We start from the raw sequence: 27,134 nt of genomic DNA on the forward strand, positions 1-27,134 counted from the left end.
AACAGGAATAAAAACTAATACAATGGTTTTCAATTGAAGAAATATAATGACTCAGAACATAATAAAGATATTTGCTCAAATAAAGAATATGAATGCAAAGTTAGAATATAAAATAATAATTCACCATCATCACGAAAAAATGATTTGAAGAAGAATAAAATTTTTTACAGCATTAAATGATGACACTCGTATCATGTGTCATGGAATTGGTATACCCCATTATGATAGTTAGAGATGATAAGATGATTTAGTATTAATTTTTATGATTTAGTTTTAGCAAAAATATGATTTAAAAGTCGGTGGATGAAATTTGGCTGAACTGATAAGAAACAATTAAGACAATATTTGAGCAATACGTTCATAAAGGAATTAGCTGCACTTTGTTCTTAATAAATAATGAAAGTAAATAGAGGTAATTAGAAGTATTGTTACAATTTATAATAATAGTCACAATATTTCCAAATCATAACCTTCTATTGTTTTTACTTCAGCAAAAATATATTTAAAAATTCAGAGACTAAAATCTTCTTTATTGTCTAAAGTGTAATTCGATGAAGAATTAATATGTTTTTGGTATTGTTGAAAGGACTGCCTAGCTGTCAATAACTTGAAAATAATGAATATTTTTAGAGGTAATGTTACAAAAAATTTAAATCAATATTATCAATAAACAATTTGTAGAAATTGTTTCTAACCTGTTGGGTTCTGTTTTAGATACATTTACAAACAGAAAGCAGTGAAATGGTTTCAATTTGATAAACAAAGGTTGCCAAGAATTTTACACAAGACTTATTTTCAATGGTTAAAATTTTATAATCAAAATAAAACATTTAATTCCATCCTGTTAAATAGAAATTTGTTAGAATTGTTATTTTTTGTTTTAGATTAATCAAATTTTTAAAATCCAAATTTATATTCTGTAGTTTTGTAATTTTAAGTATATGTTATGTAAATTTTGTAAATTCTTAATTATAATATGAAATAAAATTAATATAAAAAATGGTTTCTATATTTACAGGAAATTTTATTAAATTTTTAAGTTACATCAAAGACACCTACACGTTAATTTAGTAATTTAGAAACCTAACAAAAACGAAACCGTTACGTTTTCGGGCAATTTGGAAACGTTACAAAAACGAAACCGTTATGTTTTCGCGTAACTAAACAGGCCGTTACGTTTTTGAGGCGGAAATAGATACGTCTGTGTGCCTCTTAGGTTACGTAACCGTTATGTTTTACGTATAATCTGTTACGTTCTATTAACGTTTTGATTACGTTTTGTGGTTTACTGGGCAGTATCAAAAAAAAACTTGCTGAATTTCAAAATCATTAGTCAGCAAAAACTTTATTTAATATAAAAGGGGCAATGGAATGGCTTTGTCGAGAAATTGAAGTCAAATACCCAAATGTGCGAAAGAAAGCTTCTTCTGCCGTTTCCAATTTCATATTTAGTAGAACGTGGATTTAGTGTTTTGAATGATTTATTGATATCAAAAAAATAGACTTGCTATAGCAGAAGGAGGCGAGGCAGAGATTTGAGATTGAAGCTTAGCAAATTAGAACCCAAGATAAAATCTTGGTGTAGCAAACATCAAGCTCAATTATCGCATTAACTATTTAGAAAAAATCACAAATAAAATAAATTTGAATTTCAGTTTTTTATTACATGTTTCAAAATTTTAACATTTGTGATGTTTTGAAAACGATTAAATTGTAATTGTTTCCTAAAACTTATTTATTATTTTTAAGAAACAAAATTTTAAATGGTTTTATTATAGAAACGTTCAGGTGAGGCATAGCACAAAAAAGGTTGAAAATCACTGCTTTAAATAAGCACTGATAAAATAGATTCAGCACAAATTTTATATTTTATTGGTGCTGTCACTAAAGATTTTCAATGTTACGAAGAATTACTAGCTTTGGGGGTACATTATCAGGAAGAACTCGCGGGACCGATAATTTCGAAAACTTTAAAGAAGTATGTAATAAATTATAATTGAATGTAAGTAATTTAGTTAGTGTCAGCACTGATGGCGCACCTTCTATGAGAGGCAGAAAAGAAGGATTCGTCGCATTGTTAAGAAAAGGAAACAAATTCAAGAAAATTGCTAAAAATCTGCGCACACATACAGACGCTTTTTTTAAATTATAACGTTTATAATTGAGTTTGAAATGATTACTCCCTCGTTTCTCACTTACAAACTTTGTCTTTGCGAGAAAATCCGATATTGATGATATTACATGATGATAGTAATGATGATATTCCATTTTCTCTAGTCTCAACTAAAGATGCTGCGAGAATGTTGAGGACGTTCTCTTCAATACATGATATACCTGCGGAGGAGGTGTTGATCTTGTTTACGGGGAGTCATACAAAATCAAGAATAGAGAAAATGACCTTGTAAATAATTTAAATCCAATTCTTTATTGTTCAGGACATTTTTCTAATGTGGCACCACGCATTTGGGGCACACAAATGAAGATATAAATATAAAGATAAATGTCTCAAGGTCAAACAAAAAAATCTAGATCTTATATACAAGTATATCTTCCGATCCGAGATCAGCTAACATGATCAAATAATCTCTGCCTGCCATTCTTCACGAATAGTTACTCAATGGAGGCATCCCAACATATTTATTTTTTTATTTGCATATAATTATTATTTGTATTTGCTTATCATTGTTTGTATTTTGATTTTGTTTTTTTTTTGTATTGACGTCACACATTAGCTCGTAGAATTTGTATATTCTGATTGCCAATTAAAGAAAACCGAAAACGGATGTGGTAGCAAAAGAGTAAAATAGGGTAGGATGTAAAACCTTAATCAACTTTTCAACTTTACTAACCGTAAACTTAATAAAAGGTAGTTATAAATACATTAAATGATTTACTTATAACTTAAACCAATCATGTTTTAAGAGATTGTTTCTGAACAGCAGATGGGTGTGACGTCAATGTGTAAAATTAAAAAAAAAAACAGTTGTCCGCGAATTTTTAATGAATATTTAGTGAATATTAGAATTACTGGTCTATGATATGAAATAATAATTTGCTACAAACATGCTTTACGAGAAGTTTAAAATTCGTCAAATAACAAATTCATTCCGAAATAATTGTTCATTCCTTCATTATACATTTAAAGTGCGTAAGTTTATGTATTTTTTATATTTGAAAAATCAACATATATATACAATTTTGTAATTGTGCACTCTAGATGAATTAAATTAAAATCAATGTAGAAATCAGCTGTATTAAAAACTACCAGACCAACTTTGCCCTCTTAGAGAAGAAAAAATTTGTTGACAATTAACTGAAATTTTTACAAGTTTATTAAGTGAACATTTTTTTAGGAATATTGCTTTCAATTCAAAATAATAATCAATTAACAATTCTAGCAATCATTAAAAAATTAATCATACTGCTATGAATTAATGGAGTAATAGTATACTTATTATCAGGTATTTGAATTTGAAATTTTTTTTTTTGTTAAACTAACTACTAAATTTTTATTATAGGTGCTTGCAGCTATTCATTTTTTTGGTAATGATTCATATCAAACTGATGTAGGCAATTGCTATATGAATTTCCCGAGAATTTCTGTCAGTCGCTTTATTAAAACAGAACTGCTAATTGTAACCACATTTATGCTGTTATTCATTATATAAACAACGACAGGAGTAAGTCCAAAACATCTGAAGAGCAAGGCTGGAGAAGTTGGGAAAGGAAATCTATTCGAAGCCTCTCGCTATTGCTGATGATTTTCCAAACACAAGAAAATATGAACTAGTTTATTATACAGAAGATAATAATGTATCAGTGATAAACTGATCTTTTCGCACTATTCTGAAATGTGAGTCTGAGACCGCAATTCAAACAGCTGCTAAAATTTTTGTCAATGCTTTATGTGATACGGCCATTAAAATAATAGCTGTAAAAAATACCGAAAATCTAATGAAACTTTTACTTAAAACTTCCAAACATAGCCAGTATTATACGTGATATATTTTCTGATTCAAACTGTATGATTACTACTATCAAAATATGAAGTCAACTATATAATAACCAAATTGTTGTGTTTAAAAAAATAGATCAAAGTGAAAGTTCAGAGTGGTTTTCAGCTCGTCACAAAAACAATTTTAAAACTTTGGCCTTGATCTAATCAATCCAACTAAGACAATAAAATATGGCTTGAAAAATGAAAAAAAAGCAATAGCCAAATATCCTGCTGATGTGATCCCAGTTGGATTGTTAGTGAAGCTATTACAATCCTGGTTATGCACTAGTATAGATTATTTAGTTATTAAAAATAACAAACTAATAAAAATTGTACAAATTAAATGCCATTCAATATGATATCTTTGATGAGAAGATTGGACACTTTAATGTTGGCTACTCAAATATAGATAATGGAAACCATGTTTAAAAAAGAGCAATATTTATTACGCTCCATGCCAAATGCTAATGTATGTGTCTGATATAAATATCTGTAACTTTTATGTTTGGTCACCAAAGGGTAGCAGTAGGTGCTTAATTACTAAATGCAAAGATGAAATCTTCTGAAAAAACTTAATTCCTTTAATAAAATACTTTTATTTCATGTACTATTTAAAACAACTTTTTAACAATAAACAAAATGCTACTAATACAAATGTTTATCAATATAAAATAAAATATTATTACTACCAAGGACTAATAATCAAGACCGAAAGATGAAGTTTAGCTGCAATAAGAAATAAGATACAATCAGAAGATAGTTAGGCTCCCAGAAAAGATCACTGTGGCACCGCGGTTATTTATATGAGTCAGAAGAATTTATATGAGTTACTCCATTTTTGTTGAAGTAGTAAGTATTATTTATTTGATTACTTAAGTATTTTGAATGTTGACTTAATAATAAATATCATCAGATATGTAATGCTGATGAAAGGATATCGTTTGTGAGTAGTAGATATCCTGCCGCCACATATGACGTTGGCAGTTTTCAGGTCTTAGTAATTAGAGCCATACTGAATTATTTACCTATTTGGTGGGTAATTCATAGATATATATAATACAGCAAATCAAGAAAGAAAAAATGTATTAGTTGTACATTCACAGGAGTTTCAGATTACCCATTAGAACATTGTCTACACACCCCACACAGGGCACCGATAAGGTGTGAGTATACTGAGGAGCAATACAATGAATTGCACAAAAAGGCTAGGAATGTTATTGAACGAACATTTGTAACTTCATTTAGTTGCAAAATTTATATATGATACATATCAGTTTCTAAAATGTTACTGTTTTAGTTGATATTGTGAGTGTTTAATTGTAGTGTTCCAGATTGATATGAAAAACATAAAGGTACTTACGTTAAGAATCTGTTACCCAAATCACCTTGTACGGCCATACAGCCAAAACATTCCCATAACCTTTCATCATATACATGTTTCTTTATTGACATCTGAAATTATAAAACACTAGCAAACCCGACAAACTCCGTTTCGCCACCAGAAGGTTTCGTGAGAAAGATGAAGAAATTTTTTGTTTGTTTTATATTTGAAAAGGAAAAAATTGATTTTATTATACAACAGTAATGAATTTATTTCGATTACAAAAATGAAGTGTTTTTTAGTTGAACTTCTCTAAGTAAATGAAAGTGAATCCGTAAATTATTCGTTTCATTGAAGTGCTCTCTGGTAAACCACATTTTTTGTTTTTGGTCTGACGTTAACACAAACAAAGCGGATGGTTTTCCAACTCGCGAATAGGCAACGTATAACTGCCCATGTGAAAAACAATGATTTTCTAAATAATCTATTTGAAATTTATTCTGCAAACACTAAGCGATTGGCCTTGCGACTTGTTATTGCGAACGCAAGGCGAACTGGAAATTGCAATCGTTTGAAGTCAAACGGTAGACCAGTCGGAATCATTGGTATGTCACCAAATCGCCAGCAATTTTTGATTGAATGGTGAAATTCAGCGCGTGTACATCATTATTCTTTGCGGCAAGAATTGCTCGTTGACTTAACCAAGCATAATTCTGATAATTCTCACTGTCATTACTCGAATTTTTAATTACGGGGTGTGAAGTTCCAGCAGCTTGCAATAAGGCACGATGCCATGCACAACTAATTTTCTTAGCTATAAACCTTGCGGAGCCCGAGACCTTTCCAACGAATGCAAAATAGTCGAAATCGGTTCGTGCGTTCTGGAGTTATCTCGTCAGGAAGGAAAACCCGACTTATTTTTATATATATAGAAGATTATAATATTTGACATATACAAATATAAATATGAAAATCATATGACAAGAAAGAAAACATGAAATGCCCATATAAAAAATTGTTAAAATATAACTACCATGTGGATTGAAACAATATCGATAAAGAATAAAGCGAGTACGTACTCAATAATCTGATAAATAATACGGACATTTAAACATGCAGTTTAAACTTAAATCGATAAGCAATAAGCAAAAAGCAAGAACGTTACTAACAAATATTTCGCAAATAAAATCAAAGAAATTGCAGAATAGAAGGCTGTCAAATGTTATTTTTTCACAGATTGAATCAATAAGCGAAACTATTACACACCAAAATACTAACCGAAAGCCTGCAAATATTGAACACTAGAGCACTCAATTTAAACAAAATCAAATTAACATTACAAAAACCCATGGTTGCAAATTCTGCGATGTGAATCACCACACGACATAGATTACAAAGCAAGCAAACGGAGAGCGAAGTAAGTTGTAAGGGTGCCGGCACACATTGCCATACTGTTCATACAGCGCCCATGCGGCTCCAGCCGCAAACTAATCCAAGATTTCGTCAAATGCAACTTTATTAATGACTGATTATATAGCAAAATAACTACTAAATGCAGAGATAATAAAGAAGAATGTCTCGTAAATGAATTTTAATCCTAGGAAATTTGTTTTCTCTTATTTTTGATATCAATATATATATATATATATATATATATATATATATATATATATATATATATATATTAGGATGGTCCTTGAAATGGTCATTTTCGATATATATATATACATGGTCTGTTCAAAAAGTTTTCGTAATTTTCGTTTTTTCAAAAAAATATTTATTCATTCGTCTACATTAATGTGGTCCCCTTCAAAGTAGTCCCCCCCAGATATAATACACTTATGCCAGCGTTTTTTCCAATTTTCGAAGCACCCTTGCTATTCACTTTTTGATATGTCCTTGAGCACTCTCAGCGATTTTCTTCAATCGAGGAAAACCGCCGTCCTTTCATGGGTCTCTTCAACTTTGGGAATAGGAAAAAGTCACACGGAGCCATATCTGGTGAATTTTTGCACTTTGCAACACTTTATTTCATTTTTTACGCAAAATTTAATACAAATTCTTTGACTTTTCAATTCTTCCATTGTAAAAATCGCCGAGCTCAGAAAAACACGTCGAACCTTTAGCGACTACCACAGACAAAGTAAACAGTGAATATAGCTGAAAATTTCATCATACTTTAGGGGCATGTATACCAACACAATAAAAAAAAAATTTTGACAATCAGACACTCCAGACCCGCGAAATTTAACTATTAGTAATTCCGGGTACTTTTTGAACAGACATACCGTTCAGTTAAAAATAATCATTATTGTTTTTCGAGTTACTATTTACACCAATATATGAGTGACGTTAAATGTAGTACTGTTTCAAATAAAATTGATTATTCTCAATTCCCACAGTTAACACTTTAATTATCCCTTTAACAAATATTAAAATATGTTCAATAAAATTGTATATCAAAAATTATACACTGCGATTTATAGAACAAATTTATTTCCAATAGCTCAATTTATTTTGTTGAATTTAAGGGTTATACAATATTTTTAGACATACCTGTAGATGTGGATGTTTAAATGAATGATTTTTTGTTTATTCACGGCTAAAACATTGATTTTCCAAATTTATCACCATGTATTTATTGTCATAGCATAGATACACATGTTACAATTGAAATCTTTTAAAAAGTATAACAAATTCAGAAAGAATTAATATATAGCATGCAGTCAAGGTACAATATCACCTTGGATTTTTCTACCCAAAATTATTGCTTCAATAATGTTGCCTACAATTTTTATAATTTCGTACCATATTTTGTTTTGTTTCTGGCTTTTAGTATTTTAATATCTAAATTGCATTTTTCACACTAATAATTCAATATACATTATTACTTAAGTTCATATTTGAAGTGAATTAATTTGTCAAATTTTGTTCACATGTGCTCTATTCAACCTACTATCAACAAAATTATTGCAGTAAATGGAGAGGGAAAAAGCGTATGCCCAGCTAATCTTAATCTAAAGTTCAGAAGTGAAAACAATTTGCATTTGGTTACCACCGCCCGCATTAATTGGATTATAACTCTTTTAATTCTGATTTTATCATAACTTGTAATATACTATTTTAAAGGTACAACTTTCTCTATCATGAATTTTACCGTAATTTCTCTTATTTTGAAACGGCGAAGGGTTAAAGGGCTCGAAAGACACTCCGGTTGGACAGCCGCACTCTTTAAACAATTAGAATTCTATCAATATTTGTGTAACAAAAAAAATAATAAAAAGCAACAATAGGTCAGAAAAATACCTTGAATTTTCATATATATACACTTATACGTATTCTTTCAGAGATATTATAATGAGAAATTGTTTTTTTTTTTTTTAAATGGATTTTTTTATGAAATCATGAGTTTTTTGAATATCGTTTGTACTAATGTTATGGTATTTTCTAGAATCCATCAAGATCTCTCAAACCAAGTTAATTCTAGATGGAAAACAATTATTTTTAATTTTGGTAGAAATGGCACTCATAAATATATTTGATTTAAATGAAAAAAAAAATTGTATGCGTCTTTTAATTGCATGATAGCTCACTCATTTTACACGCAGAAGTACTTCTTTTAAAGCTTATTTGGAACTATAAGAACCCATTTTCATAATTAACTTAATATTGTTCCTAGAACACTGAAAAATAGCGATTTATTAAAATTTTTATTGATATAATTTTGTTCATTACATAATTTTCGTTAAAATGTATATTTTTGAAGATATTAGCAGAAAACGATAAAAAACGCAAAAAAGAAACAAATTTTCAATAGCCAGTTACTTGAAAAGTATTTGCTTTTTTGAAAAACATTATTAAACATTTTTCTCTTATAATTAGTTCTTTTATCCACACCCAACGTTATTACACCACTGAAAAGAAATGGCATTCCCCCGGGTAGTGCAAAAGAGTCTAAATTGTTTTCACTTTTGAACTTGAGAGTAAGATGAGCCTAATTCCAAAATTCCAAACGAATTGGAAAACAGTAAAAAAGGGTTCAGATCCAAAGCGCTCCTTTGAGTAAATATTCCGTACAAAATGCCAACCATATGAATTTTTGACACAATATAACTTCTAAATAATTTTTGAATAAGTAATTTTTTTTGTATTGTGACTTAGTATAGTAAGGCAAAACGACCGCAAATTGAATATTTTTGAGCGCAATCACTTATGGCTCGTATCTTTTGCACGAATTCGTACGGCGAATCTGTTCGCAAAGTGCGCAAACAAAATTATTGCAAGCAAAAGCAAACCACGCGCACGTTGAGAACACGATTCGCCGTGCGCGTCAGACGCATGTTATATTATTTGCATCTTATATTATTTTTATTATGGCACATTTTTAATCATGAATTTATTATATTTTATTATTGCCTTAGCCTATAAGTGAATATAAATGTTTGGAAAATGACAGTTCTCATTTGTTTTTAATGTCAAACCATGCCTTAAATATTTTAAAGGTCAAACAATGATAAGCGGTTTTTAGTATTTTTTCCATTTATTTCTACAATCTAACTATATTTCTATGAATCAAAACATTCTAGGAAAATTTCCGAACAAACTTCAGGAAGATTCATGAAAATCTGAATTATAGTTTAGGAGTATTAATGAAACTTACATTGTTACAGAAGAATTTTATATATAAGACTAGCTGACCCGACAGACGTTGTTCTGTACCCACGTCTACAATTTTACAATATTTTATACTAATATTTACTGCTTAGTTTAAAATAATAATTACTGTTTTTTGAATTACTATTTACACCATTATATGAGTGATGTTGAATGTAAAACTGTTTCAAATAAAATGATTCTTCTCAATTCCCACAGTTAACACTTTAATTATTCATTTAACAAATATTAAAAAATGTTCAATAAAATTGTATATTAAAAATTATACACTGCGATTTATAGAATATATATGCGGCATTATACTATATAGCATAATTTTGTTGATCGTAAGTTGAATAGAGCTCATGTGAACAGGATTTGACAAATTAATTCACTTCAAATATAAACTTAAGCAATAATGTATATTGATTGATTAGTGAAAAAAATGTAATTTAAATATTAAAATTACTAAAAGCCAGTTAGAATATGGTACGAAATTATAAAAATTATAGGCAAAATTATTGAAGCAATTATTTTGAGTAGAAAAATAAAAGGTGATATTGCACCTTTGCCGCGAATGCTATATAGTAATTCTTTCTGAATTTGTTGTACTTTTTAAAAGATTTCAATTTTCAACACGTGTATCTTATGCTGTGACATAAATCACAAAGGCACAGACGATCATTTTTAGTGTGATAAATTTGGAAAATCAATGTTTTAGTCGTGAAAAAAAAAAAATCATTCATTTATACATCCACATCTACAGGTATGACTAAAAATACTATATAACCCTTAAATGCAATAAATAAATTGAGCTATTGGAAATTTTGTTCTATAAATCGCAGTGTATAATTTTTAATATACAATTTTATTGAACATTTTTTAATATTTGTGCTCTGTGAATTTTTTTACTGTGCTCCAATTTACTTGATTACCCATTACTTAAAATTTTGTTATCGTTAAGATATATCGTATACATTTTATCAAAGTGTACAGTTCCACTTTGTAAAGTCATTATATTACCCATTACTTAAAATGACTGATATCAATACAGTTTTATCACAATTTGCCATTGTTAAAAAGCATATTGAACGCATTCAACAATTTATGACTGGTGCAAGTAATGTAACTAATGTTTCTGAATTTAGTGTAAGGAAAACAAAGTTAAATGAATGCATGGAGAAACTTGACATTTTATATGTAGTACTGGATGAGCATAGTCCAGGAGAATTCACAAATGAATATGACGCATTTTATGATCTTGGCTTATCACTATTAGCTTCGTTGGAACAACATATAAGTAAGTTTGTTGTAAAAGTTGAAAAGGGGCTAAAGAGTGAAGCAACGTTAGATGTAAAATTGCCAGTAATTTCTCTACCTAAGTTTAACGGTGACACTAGTCAATGGCTTTCCTTTAAAGATATTTATGAATCGCTAATACATAATAATGATAAATTGAGCCCAGTTCAAAAATTATATTATTTGAAAGGAGCATTAACTCCACCAGCTTCTAATTTAATTTCTTCATTAAGTTCGACTAACGATAATTATAAGGTCGCTTATTGGTTACTTCTTGAAACCTATAATAATAAATTTTTGATTATTAATAATCACTTAAGTGCTATAGATTCTATTCCTCACATTAATAAAAGTACATATGATTCATTGAAACAATTTTTAAATATTAGTAGATTACATTATCAATCACTCATTGCTGTGTTCGAGGAAGCAAAGCATTGGGATTTAATTATTTTATTTTTGTTAAACAAAAAGTTAGATAATAATACTAAAGTAGCGTGGCATTTAGCTAAATCTACGAAAACATTACCTACAATATCTGAATTTTTTAAATTTATTGAGCAACGAACAAATGCGTTAGAAAATGTTTGTGACAAAGTGCCTATGAAGACGGTTAACTTTAATAGCAATACTAGTAATAATAAGTCAAACAAGCCGCCTTTGAGCTGTTCATTTTGTAAAAAATCTCACATGTTATATATATGTGTCAAAAATTTAAAGAGTTGAGCATTTCCTTGAAAAAAGATTTTATATCAAAAAATTCAATTTGTAATCGATGTTTGGCATCAAAACATGCTGCTGAAAAATGTAACTATTCTCGGAAATGTTTTCACTGTAATGAATTACATAATTCACTTTTACATGAGACTGTAGAATCTCCTACAGCTCATACATCATCAGTCGATACAGTTCATTTTGTCGACCATTTTAATCAATATTAAAGATCCTAATGGTAAAATAATTACAGCTCGAGCATTACTTGATAGTGGCTCACAAATAAACTAAATTACAGATTCCCTTATTAAAAAATTAAATTGTAAAACTGAGTCCACAGTGCATAGGTTAAGCGTCTTGCAAGGCCAATGTGTCACAAGCAAACGATCTACAAAGTTAAATATTCATTCGCGTATAAATAGTTTTTCTCGCAATATACATTGTGTAGTTGTCAATAAAATTACTGGTAATTTACCCTCGACTAATATTGATATTACGGATTGGAAGATACCCGATAATATTATGCTAGCAGATCCTACATTTAATGAAGCACTACCTATTGAATTACTCATAGGTGCTGAACTTTATTTTGACGTGCTACAACAAGGCTGCATTAGATTAGGCAAATGCTTACCGATATTAAGGGAAAGTAAATTTGGGTGGTTGATTTCAGGCGTATATAAAGTTGAGGATAGGGATGATAATTCATATGTAGGTTTAATTTCAAATATTGATCTTCATAATACCATAACTAAATTCTGGCAGATTGAAGAAATTTCAATTGATAATATCATAACCGGTAGTGATAGGGAATGTGAATCTTTATTTATTGATAATGTGACCAGATTAGAAGATGGTCGTTTTTCGGTCGCACTGCCGTTCAAATCAAATGACATTGAAATGTTAGGGTCGTCGTTTTTAGGCGCAAAAAATCGTTTTCTTAATTTAGAAAGACGTTTGTCGCGCAATCCAGAACTTAAAGCTATGTATACTAATTTCATTCATGAATATATTAATTTAGGACATGCAAAAGTTTTACCTTTCCCAAACATCAGTGATTTATCTAACTCAAATTATTTTCTTCCTCATCATCCTATTTTGAAAGAATCAAGTACAACTAAATTACGAGTTGTTTTTGACGCTTCAGCTAAATCTAGTTCAGGGTCTTCTTTAAATGACGTATTGCATACAGGCCAAAAGTTGCAGCAAGACTCATGTTCAATTTTGTTAAGATTTCGTTTTCATCTTTATGTTTTCATTGCGGACATTGTCAAAATGTACTGACAAATTATGATAAAAGAATCGCATCAAAATTATCAATTAATTCTTTGGAGGGATAACCCTAATGATGATCTACAATGCATTAAATTATTAACTGTAACTTATGGTACGTCTTGTGCACCTTACTTAGCAATGCGTTGTTTAAAGAAGCTTGCAGATGATGAGAAAGGTTTATTTTCAAACGCGTCGAACATTATTCGGCGTGATACTTACGTTGACGATATTATTACTGGTACCAACTCAGTGCACGAATTAGAAAAATTACAAACACAAATTATTGAATTACTACAAAAGGGCGGTTTTTCTCTTCATAAATGGTCCAGTAATAATGAGTTTATTTTGAATAAGATACCAGTTTCAAAACGGGAAACCTTAAATTCATTTTTCACTGATGACAAAAGTTTAATTAAAACTTTAGGCTTGATTTGGGATCCCATGAACGATATTTTCAAAATTTCCTCTCCGTCCTACTTATCGGAAACCAATATTACAAAAAGAGTTATGTTGGCCACAATTGCACAAATATTTGATCCATTGGGGTTAATAGCTCCTATTACAATTGTGGGGAAAATGTTAGTGCAGGAATTGTGGAAGGAGAAATGTGATTGGGATGAGTCCATTACACCTCAGTTACAGAAAAAATGGATCAAATTTAAAAACGATTTACCAAATTTAAAAAATATTTCTATACCGCGATGCATTCTGAAACATTTATCTATTTCTGAGATAGAATGCCACGGGTTTGCAGACGCATCTCTATCTGCATATGGCGCATGTATATATATTAAAATTTTTTATTCCAACAAAACTACATCTACCAATTTATTATGCGCTAAATCTAGGGTAGCACCAGTAAAGAATATTACATTACCGCGTCTTGAACTGTGTGCTGCGCTTTTGTTATCTAAATTATATAAATATGTATGTACTAATGTTGACATCAAATTTAATAATTCCTTTTTATGGAGCGATTCTACTATCGTGTTGGCTTGGATCAAAACTGACCCAAGTCAATTAAAAATGTTTGTAAGTAACCGTGTAGCCGAAATGATTGAAAACACTCCAAAATGTATTTGGAGACACGTATCTAGCGAAGACAACCCGGCTGATATTGTCTCACAAGGTATATCAGCAAGTGAGTTGCAAAATTGTAGTTTGTGGTGGAACGGACCAAGTTGGTTATCGCTAAATTCTAATTGTTGGCCAAATAAATTCATAGAAAATACTGAAAATATTCCAGATATTAAAGTTTTTACCATTTCTAACAAAAATGATTTTAGTTTATTTTACACGCGTTTTTCTAAATTTTCCACGCTAGTTAGAGTAGCTGCCTTTATTTTAAGATGGTTGCCAAAGTCCAAGTCTAATAGAGAATATTTAAAATATTTAACTATGAATGAAATTCATAATTCTTCAAAATATATTATTTTACGCGTACAACAAGAGAGCTTCGGAAGTATTATGGATGGCTTCGGAACTGATCAGAACTTATATTCTAAATTAAAACCTTTAAATCCTTTTATTGATGGCGAAGGCTTGCTGAGAGTTGGTGGAAGACTCGAATATGCTAACATATCGTATGAACAGAAGCATCCTATAATACTTCCCAAGTCTCATTATGTTACAGAATTATTTTTACGCGGAGAACACGAAAGACTTTTGCACGCCGGCACTCAAACCACACTTTCGGTTGTGAGACAAAAATATTGGCCAATTGATGGCCGCAATACAATTAAAAAATTAATTCATAAGTGCGTTAAGTGCGCTAGATTTAAGGCGGCGGCTGCAGAACAACTTATGGGCAGTTTACCAGTCGATCGTGTTAATGTGAAACGTCCGTTTTTAGCTGTAGGGGTAGATTATGCAGGTCCAGTTATGCTGCGAGCGAGTCGGCAACGTAAGGCTCCTCAAATTAAAGCGTACATTGTTTTATTTGTGTGCATGTCCACTAAGGCAGTTCATTTAGATCTAGTTACGGAATTATCGACAGAAGCCTTTATAGCTACTTTGAAAAGATTTGTTTCACGGCGCGGTAAGTGTTCGATCATTCATAGCGATAATGGCAAAAATTTTGTAGGTGCTAATAAAGAATTATCTGACTTATTTAAATTTTTTAAAGCAGAAGAAAATAAGCGACCTTTAATTTCAGCCGTTACACAATTAGGTATTACTTGGCGGTTTACACCTACGTATGCTCCACACTTTAGCGGTTTATGGGAGGGGTCGATAAAAATAATGAAATCACATTTGCGTAGAGTGATTGGGTCGCATTGTTTAACTTACGAGGAATATGTTACATTGCTTACACAGGTCGAGGCAGTACTGAATTCACGTCCTTTATTAAGTATGTCGGATGACAGCACAGATGCGTCATATTTATCCCCCAGTCATTTTTTAATAGGTGATATAATGACTCCTGTACCAGAACCATATAATCCAAATTTGAGTGCAAATAAATTAAAAATTTATAAACAGATTACGACCATGCGTGATCAATTTTGGAAAACATGGTCAAATCAATATTTAAATCAATTACAGACCCGACATAGATGGTCAGACACTTGTTCAAATTTAAAAATTGATAGTGTTGTATTAATTAAGGAAGACAATGCACCGCCATTGCACTGGCAACTTGCCAGAATTGTAGACATAAAACCAGGTGCAGATGGTAAAGTTAGAGTCGTTAATATTAAAACTAATAAAGGAATTTATACTAGACCAATAACTAAAATTGTACCTCTTCCGATAGAATAAATATATGAAATTTCATATCTTATAAGTTAAATTTAAATAATGTATTTTTTTAGAATGTTAGAATAGATTTTACTCAATTATGATATATAATTTAAAATGAATTATTATTAATTACTATTATTATTTTTATACAGTCCACTTTTCGAAAATATGTGTATCAAATTGAGATTACGATCAAATTATTCATTTATGTTATGTATTTTTAGGTTAAGTTACCATTTTGATAAATGTTAATGTAATATTCATAATTAATGTAATAATGTAAAATTTTGGATGCTTTGCATCGCCCGGGAATATGGACAAATGTATTTGTGTATTCGAATTTCGCGCGCGTCTTATCTTTGTAATACAGAGTGAAGTATACTATGTTACTATGCGATTAGGCTTATTGTGTTTATATACGTCCTGTTCCATTTTGTACTTCAAGGAGACCACATCCAGCAAATAAATCATATTATATTCTAAATTGTGTTTTGGTTAATGTTATTATTTATTTTCTTTATTACCAATATTCATATATATATATTTTATGTTTTTAGGATTATTTTGTTTGCAAAGCATTTATTCTTTTTAAAAATTATCTGTACTTTTTATCCTTCTAAATTTTTGAATTACTTTTTATTCCTGCTAAATTTGTCATTTCATCGTCAATACTTCTGCGCATTTCTCTTATTAATTTTTAAGTTTTTAATATCAACAAAGTAACGAAAACAAACAGTCACAGGTAACCGTTGCCCTTATCACATTTATTAATGATTTTAAAGGCATGTTGAAACAACCAATAGAACAAAATAATTTAGACATGAACATGTTAACCAAATTAGTTAAAAATTAATGGCCAAGTTTCTTCGGATTGCTCAATGGAATGCAAATGGTGTTCTAAATCATAAAAATGAATTAATATTATTTTTACAACACATGATTAATGTGATGCTAATCAGTAAAACTCATTTAACAAATAATCTACATTTCAAGATTCCTTTCTATTATTTCTATAATATTAATCACCCAGACAATACTGCAAACGCTGGATCTGGAATATTGATTAAAAACAGCATTTCACATTACACACTAACAAATTTTCAAGAAAATTGTTTACAACCAACTACAATATGTATTAATACATTTCCTTAAGATATCATTGTCTATTCTGTATATTGTCCGCCACATCACACGATACAAACAGATGATTATGAAAAATTGATACACTAGGACACAGATTTATAGTGATAGGATATAGATTTTAACAGTAAAAATACCTTTTGAGGCTCTAGACTTACCACTCCTAAAGGTAAGCAGTTGGCACAAATGCTATTAAATAAAAATTATTCATTCTTATCGACTGGAAAACCAACTTATTGGCCTACGGACAGAAACAAACACCCTGACCTTCTAGATTTTTATATAATAAATGGCATTTCTGATTTATACACAAACATAGAAGATAGTTCAGATTTATCATCAGATCATACACCTATTATAGCAACAATTAGCACCACAGTAATAAGAGTGATAAAAAATCGATGTAAAACAAACTGGAACTCTTTTAGACAAAAAATCGATTCTAAATTAGACCTTAGAATGAGATTGAACTCTGAAGCATATATATAGAAAATAACTTAAATTTTTACATAAATACTCTGAAAAAATCTGTACAAAATCCTACTCCATATATAACATATAGCAATACAAAGTCTAATATCTCAATGGAAATTAAAATATTATCAAGGAAAAAAGACGAGCAAGGAAAATATGGCAAAGGTCACGTAATCCAAGGGATAAAACAGTATTCAACAACTTATCGAACGACCTAAAACAAAAGTTGAAAGTCATGCAGAACAACAGTGTGGCGGAATACATTACCTATAAAATCTTTGAAGGAACCAATCCATTTTAAAGCCCCATTAAGAATGGAATCACCATCATTAGGTGAATGGGCCAAAAGTGACAAAGAAAAGGCAAATTTGTTTATAAATTATTTATCATATAATTGACAACGATGTAAGGAATGCTCTAAGAACAATTCATGATGATTCTATAATTATAAAAAAAGTAACACCAAAAGAAATAAAAGAGTTTATTAAACAAATAAACAATAAGAAGAGTGCAGGGATAGATAACATAAAAGAAAGGTCTTGAAAGAATTGTCAAGAAAAGCAATTGTTCTGCTGACATATAATTATAATGCAATATTAAGGTTTGGATATTGGCCAAAATGTTTTAAAATTTCAGAAGTTAAAATGATTTTAAAACCAGGAAAACCAGCTTCAAATGTCACAACTTACAGACCAATCAATTTACTGCTAATTCTATCAAAATTATTGGAAAAACTATTATTAGTAAGAATAATAATCAATTCGGGTTTAGAACCCAGCACTCCACAATACAACAATGTTATAGTAATCTGCTATGCAATCTGCAATCTATTTCAAAATATTTAATATTCCTCGAACATTTCGTTACGATACGGGAGGTTCCAGCAATTTGCCTTAAGGCACGATGCCATACACTCCACTAGTTCAGAATTTATTTCAGAACAGTTACGTAAACAATCTTCAAATTTAACTAGTGCATCAAAAAACTTAATAATTAATACTCCCATACTGTCAACAAGTGTAATGGAAGTTGAAGCGGAATCTAGCAATTCGAATAAAAACAAATGACAAATTGTTCCTATCTCGGGCGTTAAAAGAAGACCGAATGTGGGACACAGTTCTGAATAGACCTTCGTTGTGTATATTTCGATTACTAGTTATTACTTTATGAAATAAATACTTTTTTAATCAGTGCAAGTGTTACTTATTTGTGTTTGGAGTTCATTTCTTCCTCAGCATCCGAATTTAAAGCGAACTGAGATATCCGAACTCGAAGCCGCCATACGACAAGCGAGAGCTTGTTCACCCGTCAGATCAGCTATTACATCCAAATCTTTGAGGATTGCCAGAGAAAAAGTGTTGTCAGAATATTAAAAATATTCTCTGGCGACATCTAACAGATTCTGGCGCAAACATATTCCCCAGTCTAAAAGGGATACCTTTTATGACCCTGTATTTCTTGATATCGGTTGATAGTAAAATGATTCACTATTTTGGAAATTGGAATGCCTTCTCACAGTATAGTTATTGAAAAGGTAAATGACAAAATTTGACCACCGGTCGCTTAACTAGGGTGTCTCCAATTCAGACTGATGCCACTCTTACTATCCCATCGTCGCCTGGAAAAACTTCTTCGATCCTTCCTAATCGTGTATTTTCTTGTTTAACAATTACCAGATCATTCTTTTTTATAAGATTGGTTATAGTGTTCCATTTTTGACGAACCTGTAACTTAGTAGGATATTCTCAACTCCATCGCTTCCAGTATGAGGCGACTATTTTGTCTAATAATTGCTTTCTTTTCGACAAATTTAAGTTTTCATAATCAACCGGCATATCCGACAGTGGTTCTTGCATCAAAAAATGCGCCGGTGTAAGGGGCTGTGGATCCGATGGATCGCTACTCTGCCAACATAACGATCGTGAGTTTAGTAAAGCCTCGATTTGATTGAGAACGGCAATAAACTCTTCGTAACATAATATTTGTGTTCCCATAACCTTTAACAATGGTTTTTTACTCATTTTTTGCTTTTGCTTCCCAAATGCCCCCAAAATGTGGAGCATGCGGTGAATTAAATTTCCATTTAATGATATGTGAAATTAAGACTTTGTTAAAATTCGTTTTATATTCATCGGAATTTAACAGAATATATAAGGAATCAAGAGTATTTTTTGCACCTATAAAATTTGTTCCACAATCAGAATAGATGCATCCAATAGGACCACGCCGAACTAGAAATCGTTTTAGGCAATCTAGAAACGTATCACTTGTCAAATCTGAAGTTAGCTCGAGGTGTATAGCTTTGGTAGCTAAATAAATAGAAAGGCATATATAAGTCTTGTATGTTCGAAAGTGAAGCGTTATATGGAGACATAAAATATCAATTCAATCAAAATTTCATGAGAAAGGACCTCAAGCAATTTTAATAATATTGCGTAAAAGTACTTGAAGGTTGAAGTAAATTTGATATCGAACCCATTATTCTATAACCCAATCGGGTTTCTAGTGCTATAGGTAATCCTTGACCATTTTTCACCTTATTAGTACCCATGACTTCGCTGAAAACATCACATCCTAATATGCTGTCAACCTTTTGAGTCAAATAAAACTTCGGATCTGCTAAGGGGAACTTCAAGAATGATTGAATTGATGAAACTGGAATCGTGGTTTGTGGTTGTTTTCTCACAATTTTGTGCACAACATATGCACATACTGGCAATTGATATGGATTGATTGAGGGTTTTAAAGTGAAGTTAACCAATCCTATCACGTTTTGCGACGAATTACCTAATCCAATTACTTTGGTTGATACTGGTTGAACTTTTAAATGGGCCTTTCTACACCAAGCTAATGTAACGAAATTTTTATCACTTGCTGAATCAATAATAGTACGTAATGAAGTATTTTTCTTTTTTGTAGAAACCTGTGTTACCGCTGTCGGCAATATAGTTGTATTAGGTGCGAGTTTGTTGTTATTGAAACTGCATAAAACAGTACTAATGGATTTCAAATTAGACGGATTACCTTGATTCGTATTCGCAAGATTCTTATCAATATGCTGAACTGTAATAACAAGTCGAATCATTATTTTGTTTAATAATTACAAAACGCGTTGCTAGTTATATGTAGGTTACGCAGACATCGGAAGTGCTTACTGTTGGATTTTGTAAATAGGTTGTAAACAATAAATTAGTATATAAGAGTTAGGCAAAAGTTAGACAGTCAGTCAAACTTGGAATCAGACTCGGAGACAAACATAGAGTTAGTCAGACATAGTATTCAGTAAAATGTAGTCTTTGCTGATATGATAACCAAAAGGTTATCAACAAATATTAATTGTAACAATAGTGAATAATAAAGTATCATTCAAAGAAAGAAGTGTGTTTATAAATTATTATCGAATCGCTGTTCGTCCTAAAGGCCTTTCATACTACTAGTAGACTCTGGAGAGTCCACATCACAAATATAATATTTTAACAACTATTCAACTGTTTACCGCTCGGGTCCAGCCTATCATTACAATTCCTGGTCGTACTGGTGATCCGGAACATACCTCCCAATATATCAACCACTAGCTCAGGACAATTCAATGCAGTAATGTATGATGCGGTTCCTCACATATAAGACAAGTTCTATTCGATCGACACGCAACTGTCGTCTTATGGCTTAAACAATTTACACACAGATGTAAATTTTTTATACATTCTTGCCGTTTAGGAATGTTCATTTCTAGTAATTTTGAACATGCAAATATGGCGTGTTGTTCCCGGCACACAAAGCACTTCTTTTCGTATTTACTTTTTTAAAGAAATGATCGACTAATTTTGGAATTTTATTCCTTTTGCTTATCATATGTGTAATTGTTAGTTATACTTGTCATACCATAAACTGGATTTTTCGCTTGTTGCGACTTATGAAGAAATTTGAGGAGATCTTGGTATTTAGGAAATTCTCCTTGATAAGAATGCTCAAATTTCTTTTGCAAAATGGGATCGAGTTTTGAGAATGCCATAGACGTTATCATAAAGTCAAATGCATCTTGAAGCTTTAATTGTGAAAGGGCTTGTACAGCTGTATCGAATTGTTCCAGAAATAAGTCTACTTGTGATGATGTAATAGTTTTAAACGATAAGAGCTGTTTAAAGTAAGTGGTGGCTAAATATCGTTTATTCTGGTATTTTTTTAATAGTGCTTTCCATAAAATCGGATAATTATTTGCAGTTGGTAGTATGGAATTAAAAATTTTTAATACCGATCCTTCTAACGCACCTTTTAAAAAATGAAATTTGGATACGTTATCTAATCTTGTATTTTCATGAATTATTGCTTTAAAGGTTTCATAAAATAAAGGCCATTGTTGTATATCGCCGGAAAATTTTGGAACTTCTATGGATGGTAAATGATGATTTGGAACACTGTCCGGTATTGACGAATTACATATATTTTGATTATCCAACATTTTTTCTATATGTTTGATTTTTGAGTACAAAATTTCCAAGGCCCTTATGTCGGCATACTCAGGTACAAAACTCGGATCCTCTAAATGTCTTAATTTGTTTATTTCGTCGCTTAATTTTATGCATTGTTCTCGTGCATTTTCAATAAGGTGTAATTTTTCAAGAAATTTTAACTTACTTGCCGTATTGGTGGTAATTTGTTGAGAAATGTCATACGTTTCTTGCATTATTGAAAAATACATTTCGCTCTTCGCTGTCAGTCGGTTAATCTCGGCACCCACGTCAAATTTAGGTGCCATCTTGGATTTTATTTTCTTAATATATTCAATAAATCCTAATCAAAATTAGGATCCCGGCGTCGAAGGACCAATGATTATATAAGAGCAATAATAAAAATATTTAATAATTATTGTGTTGTGTATAAGTGCAATATATGATACAAAATGGAGAGTATTAAGCAAATTAACCCTTACGGGACGGCACCGATTTTAAAACAATCTACAGAACTTTACGGTACGGTAATACGTGACCAGATTATCTAAGAATCTGGTAAGGGTAATGAATCAGAATCAGCAAAAACTACATCCGTAATTCTAATTGCTTTTTAATAGCTTATTAAGATAAGATAAACATGTCACATATCTTTCAATAAATAATAAGGTATAAATTTGGCATCAAACCATTGCCGCTTTGCATGAAGTTTATCTTTTATCCAGGAGTAAATATTTCTAATAAATTACATCTACCCACTGACCTTTACAGCTGCAAGTCACAAACAAACCTCTTGTAATAACAGCTTTGAATGCTCTAGAAGACTGGCGAGAGCACCATACACCATCTTTTCTCCTGTCAACAATCATGCAAGTGCAGCAAGGCGTAATCGAATATCGGGATCGCAGCTTCGGACCAACAACGAACAACGCACAATTCACTACATATTGAAATTTAAAAGAACCTTCTGGTCGGACATTGCAAACGAAATTGTCAAATATGAGAAAATGATAATCCCAATGAGAAAATGATAATTGAACAAGATGAATCTTTAAAGTCAAATAAAGAATATGGTGAAAAACCCGAAGAGAATTTAAAGAAACAACTAGCTGTAAGTGGAATTCTGTCTTAAGGCAATTAAGGCATCGTGCCCTAAAGCAATTTGCTGGAACTTTCCGTACCAAAAATTATTATTTTTTTAAAATCGATTAACATTTTTGAAAAAAATTTACTTCGAAAAAATAAGATTTTTGACAAACAATTAGACAAAAAATTCTTTTTTTTGAAAAAAGATTTTTTTTTAATTTTTTTTTTTAATTTTTATTTTTTGAAAAAAAAAAATGTTTTCTTTATTTTGACATATTTTGAAAGATCTAAAGTTTTTTTTTCAAAGCAATCGTACTGCTTTAACTGCATAAAAACGAAATATCAAACCGCGTAAGCGCCGCGTCGACGTCTAACGCGTAAACATTGGTACGGAGCCCATAGGAATGTAAACCAAAATTATACTTATTGTTAAAATCTCTATAAAATATCTGATAATTTGATGTGCATATGTCTAATGATCATTTTTGACCGCCAAATGGCATTTTTTTATTAGATCTCCGAAACCGCTAGACCTGCCTTTATGAAAATTTGATCGGTTCTTCACCTTGTCAATACAAGTAAAATGTTTTTTGAATTATTAAAATCGGACGTTCCGTTCTTTTAAAAACTGAGTTACCGTTTTCGGCACTTTTTGCCCTGTATCTTCGGAACGGCTAGACCTGACTTCACCAAAAACTAATCAGCACGTCTCCTTATCAATACAAATCGAATGTTTTTTGAATTATTCAAATCGGTTGATCGGTGTTCCCGAAATCGTCGACGAAAATTTGTATCCGCACATACATACACACACGCACATATACACACACACACACACACACACACATACATCCATTTTTTTCTAAGGTATGCCAAAATATTCAGAAACCTTTGAAACATCGAGAAATGCAAAAATTTTCATTTTCGATTTTTTTGCGATTACTATAACTTGCCCTACGGGAAGTTAAATAACAAAATTATAAACAATATAAATGAAGGTAAAACAAATATACTATTTAATAAACATGGATAATTACAAAATGAGAAACTGAGCAACAATAAATATAAATGGTATAAGGTGTTTAACAACAAAAATTTTATTAAAAAAATTCATAAGAGAATATGATTTAGACATTATTATGATACAAGAAATAAATGAAAACGATTTTAATTTTTTTTAAGCCATATGAGAGTATCATAAATTTAAATGAGAATCAAAGAGGAACAGCAATCTTGATAAGACCTAGTATAGAATTTAAAAATATGCTATTACATGAAAATTCCAGAATAATAGGAGCAAAAATAGATGAAATAAATTTCATCAATGTCTATGCACAAGCTGGGAATAGTTTTAGAGAAAGAAATAGGCAGTATATTAAGAAATAATACATCTGCAAAAGACCAAAAAGGCCTAGCAAAAAATAGTGCGGCCTTGAAAAGATTAGTGAATCAGCTTAAACTAAAAGATGCATGGGAACAAAAACATAATAATGAATCAGGATACACATTTCTTAGAGGCGATTCTGCATTTAGATTGGACCGGTTCTATGTACAGGGTCCGGCACTCGAAGTGTAACCTATTGAAAGAGCCATAAAATCAGTTTGGAAAATCAATTTTACTCGATTCAAAGTACAAAATGTGTAAAAATAATACAAAATTTAAGAACAATTTATTTTTGCTCGACATGACCACCTTTTACTTTGACTATGGCCTTTAGACGGCCCAAAAACAAATCGCATTTGGCCGATCGTGATTTGCAGGTATTTTGGCCCACTGGCGGACAACGGCTTTTTTTAGCGCCTCGAGACTGATGCACCCCTTAGTTCGGACCTTGCTCTCCAAAATGGCCCAAAGAGAATAATCCATAGAATACGCGTGTGGTGAATTTGAGATCCATTGTGCGGACGTTTTGAAGTTCGGAACGGTGTTTTTCAGCCATTCTTGGTTCACTCGAGCTTTATGATATGGTGCCGAGTCCTGTTGAAACGTCCATGGTCTGCCACCGAAATGTTGATCTGCCCATGTCTTCAAAGCAACCTTCAGAATACTTTCCCGATGATATCGCACATTTACCTTGACGCCAGGCTCGACGAAAACGATTGGAGATCGCCCATCTGCGGTTACAGCGGCCCAAACCATTATCTGTGGCTGGTGTTGCCTTCTGGTGGCCAGTCGATGGCTCAAATTCTTGTCTGAACGTTCAGTCAAGTAAACCCTATCGTTTTGAGAGTGTGCGAATTGCTTAATTATGAAAATTTTCTCGTCGGAAAACACAATGTTCGGAAATTTACCACTCTCGGCCAGGCGAAGCAACTCCTTAGCTCTCTGAAGTCTCACTTGCTGCTGCTTCGACGTAAGATCATGTGCCTTTTGGATCTTATAAGGCTTGACCTTGAGATCATTTTTCAGAATGCGGCGGATGCTACGGTCAGATGTGTTAAGTTCTTCTGCCATTTAATTGGCACTTCGTCGGGAATTTCGCTCGAGTCGCTTTCTCACTTTTTTGACCATCTCATGTGACGTTGCAGTCTTTTGGTGACCATCTCCATGACGTTTTGCGATGCTACCAGTTTCATTGTAACGAGTTATGGTGCGATAAGCGAAAACTTTATTCACTTTAAGGTGTTTGAGCCCTCGAACAATCGCTGGTTGTGATTTTCCAGCTAAATATAATGTAATCACACTGTTACGTTTGAAATCCATTACTGATTTTTTTTTTCGCGTTCACTGTCGACTAAATACTCTCGTACGCTTATAAACAATAGACTAAACTATCATTTAGCTAACTTACTGACAGTTGGTACACGTGCATCAGCTACGCGAGCTGTTTGAAATTGGTTACACTTCGAGTGCCGGACCCTAGATTCAAATATAAGTAACAAAATTATAGACTGCAAAACGGTACCGATAGCTCTTTCGGACCATTACGCTGTAATTCTGAAAATAAAAGCATATTCATCAATACCCTTATTAGGAAGAAGCTATTCGAAAATGAACTATGAAATATTAAAATCAAAGGAATTCGACAATAAATTTATAGAAGTATGGAAATTAATTGAAAAAAAAATATCCGCCTAATAAATTAATAGAATGGTGGCAAAAAAAGCAAAACCCAAAATTAAATATATAGCAAAAAGTATTTCGTTACAGAATGCCATAGATTTTAATAATACAATCAGTTATTTTGAGAAAGTATTGAATGAGACTGTCTCAATTCATAAAGAAACCGGAGGTATGTGGAAAATAATTAAGGAAATGAAAACAACGATTAGAAAATTATATGATTTAAAATATGAAAGTATCAAAATAAGATCAAAAACACAAACAATAGCAGAAGATGAACGTTTAACAATATACCAAATAGCGAAAGAAAAGAAAAATGGAGATAATAAATATATTAAATCGGTGTATAACTCGGAAAGCACTCTGTTATAAAACAATGTAGATATTATGAAAGAAATTGAGAAATCATATAAATATTTATATAAAAAAGAATCAATACCAAACATAAAAAACATGCTATTTTGGAAAAATACAATAAAAATATTAACATTATTTCTAATGAGAAGCTAAGAAACAAGATTACAGAAGAAGAAGTAAAGGAAGCAATAAAATCTGCAAATGATAATAGAACTCCCGGTATAGTTGGAATTCCATATGAATTTTATAAAAAATATTAACTAACTTTAACACCTCTTCTTGCAAGAATGTTTCATAAATTTATAAGTAATCCGGAATATATAAATAAAGAGTTTACAGAGGAAATAATCATACTGATATACAAAGATGATTACAGACCGATAAGGCTCCTAAATTGTGATCTTAAATTATTTTCAAAAATCTTAGCGAATAGAATTAAAAACAGTATACAAAACGTCATAAATGACGCTCAATCCTGTTGTATAGATGACAGAAATATTATCAATAATTTTACAACAGTTAGAAATTTAGTAGCTTTCTATAATACAGAAAAACATAAACAAG

The 27,134-nt window shown here is 31.1% G+C and overlaps 1 protein-coding gene and 1 long non-coding RNA gene across 2 annotated transcripts; both read left to right on the plus strand.

Annotated features, from left to right (window-relative positions):
• Positions 1 to 335: 335 nt before the first annotated feature.
• LOC113363956 lies at positions 336 to 789 on the plus strand. The gene is made up of 3 exons (XR_003365993.1): positions 336 to 412; positions 492 to 632; positions 715 to 789. It is a non-coding gene; the product is annotated as an uncharacterized LOC113363956 (long non-coding RNA).
• A 10,217-nt stretch (positions 790 to 11,006) lies between these two features.
• On the plus strand, positions 11,007 to 13,268 carry LOC113390328. The gene is made up of 2 exons (XM_026626856.1): positions 11,007 to 11,271; positions 12,433 to 13,268. The coding sequence occupies exons 1-2, from the start codon at positions 11,007 to 11,009 to the stop codon at positions 13,266 to 13,268; spliced, it is 1,101 nt and encodes a 366-aa protein (XP_026482641.1).
• Positions 13,269 to 27,134: the final 13,866 nt, after the last annotated feature.

This window comes from Ctenocephalides felis, unplaced genomic scaffold (assembly GCF_003426905.1).
Source record: "Ctenocephalides felis isolate EL2017-DRISC unplaced genomic scaffold, ASM342690v1 CF-g0.4_SCAFFOLD_00845, whole genome shotgun sequence".
In the NCBI taxonomy this organism is placed as follows: Eukaryota; Metazoa; Arthropoda; class Insecta; order Siphonaptera; family Pulicidae; genus Ctenocephalides; species Ctenocephalides felis.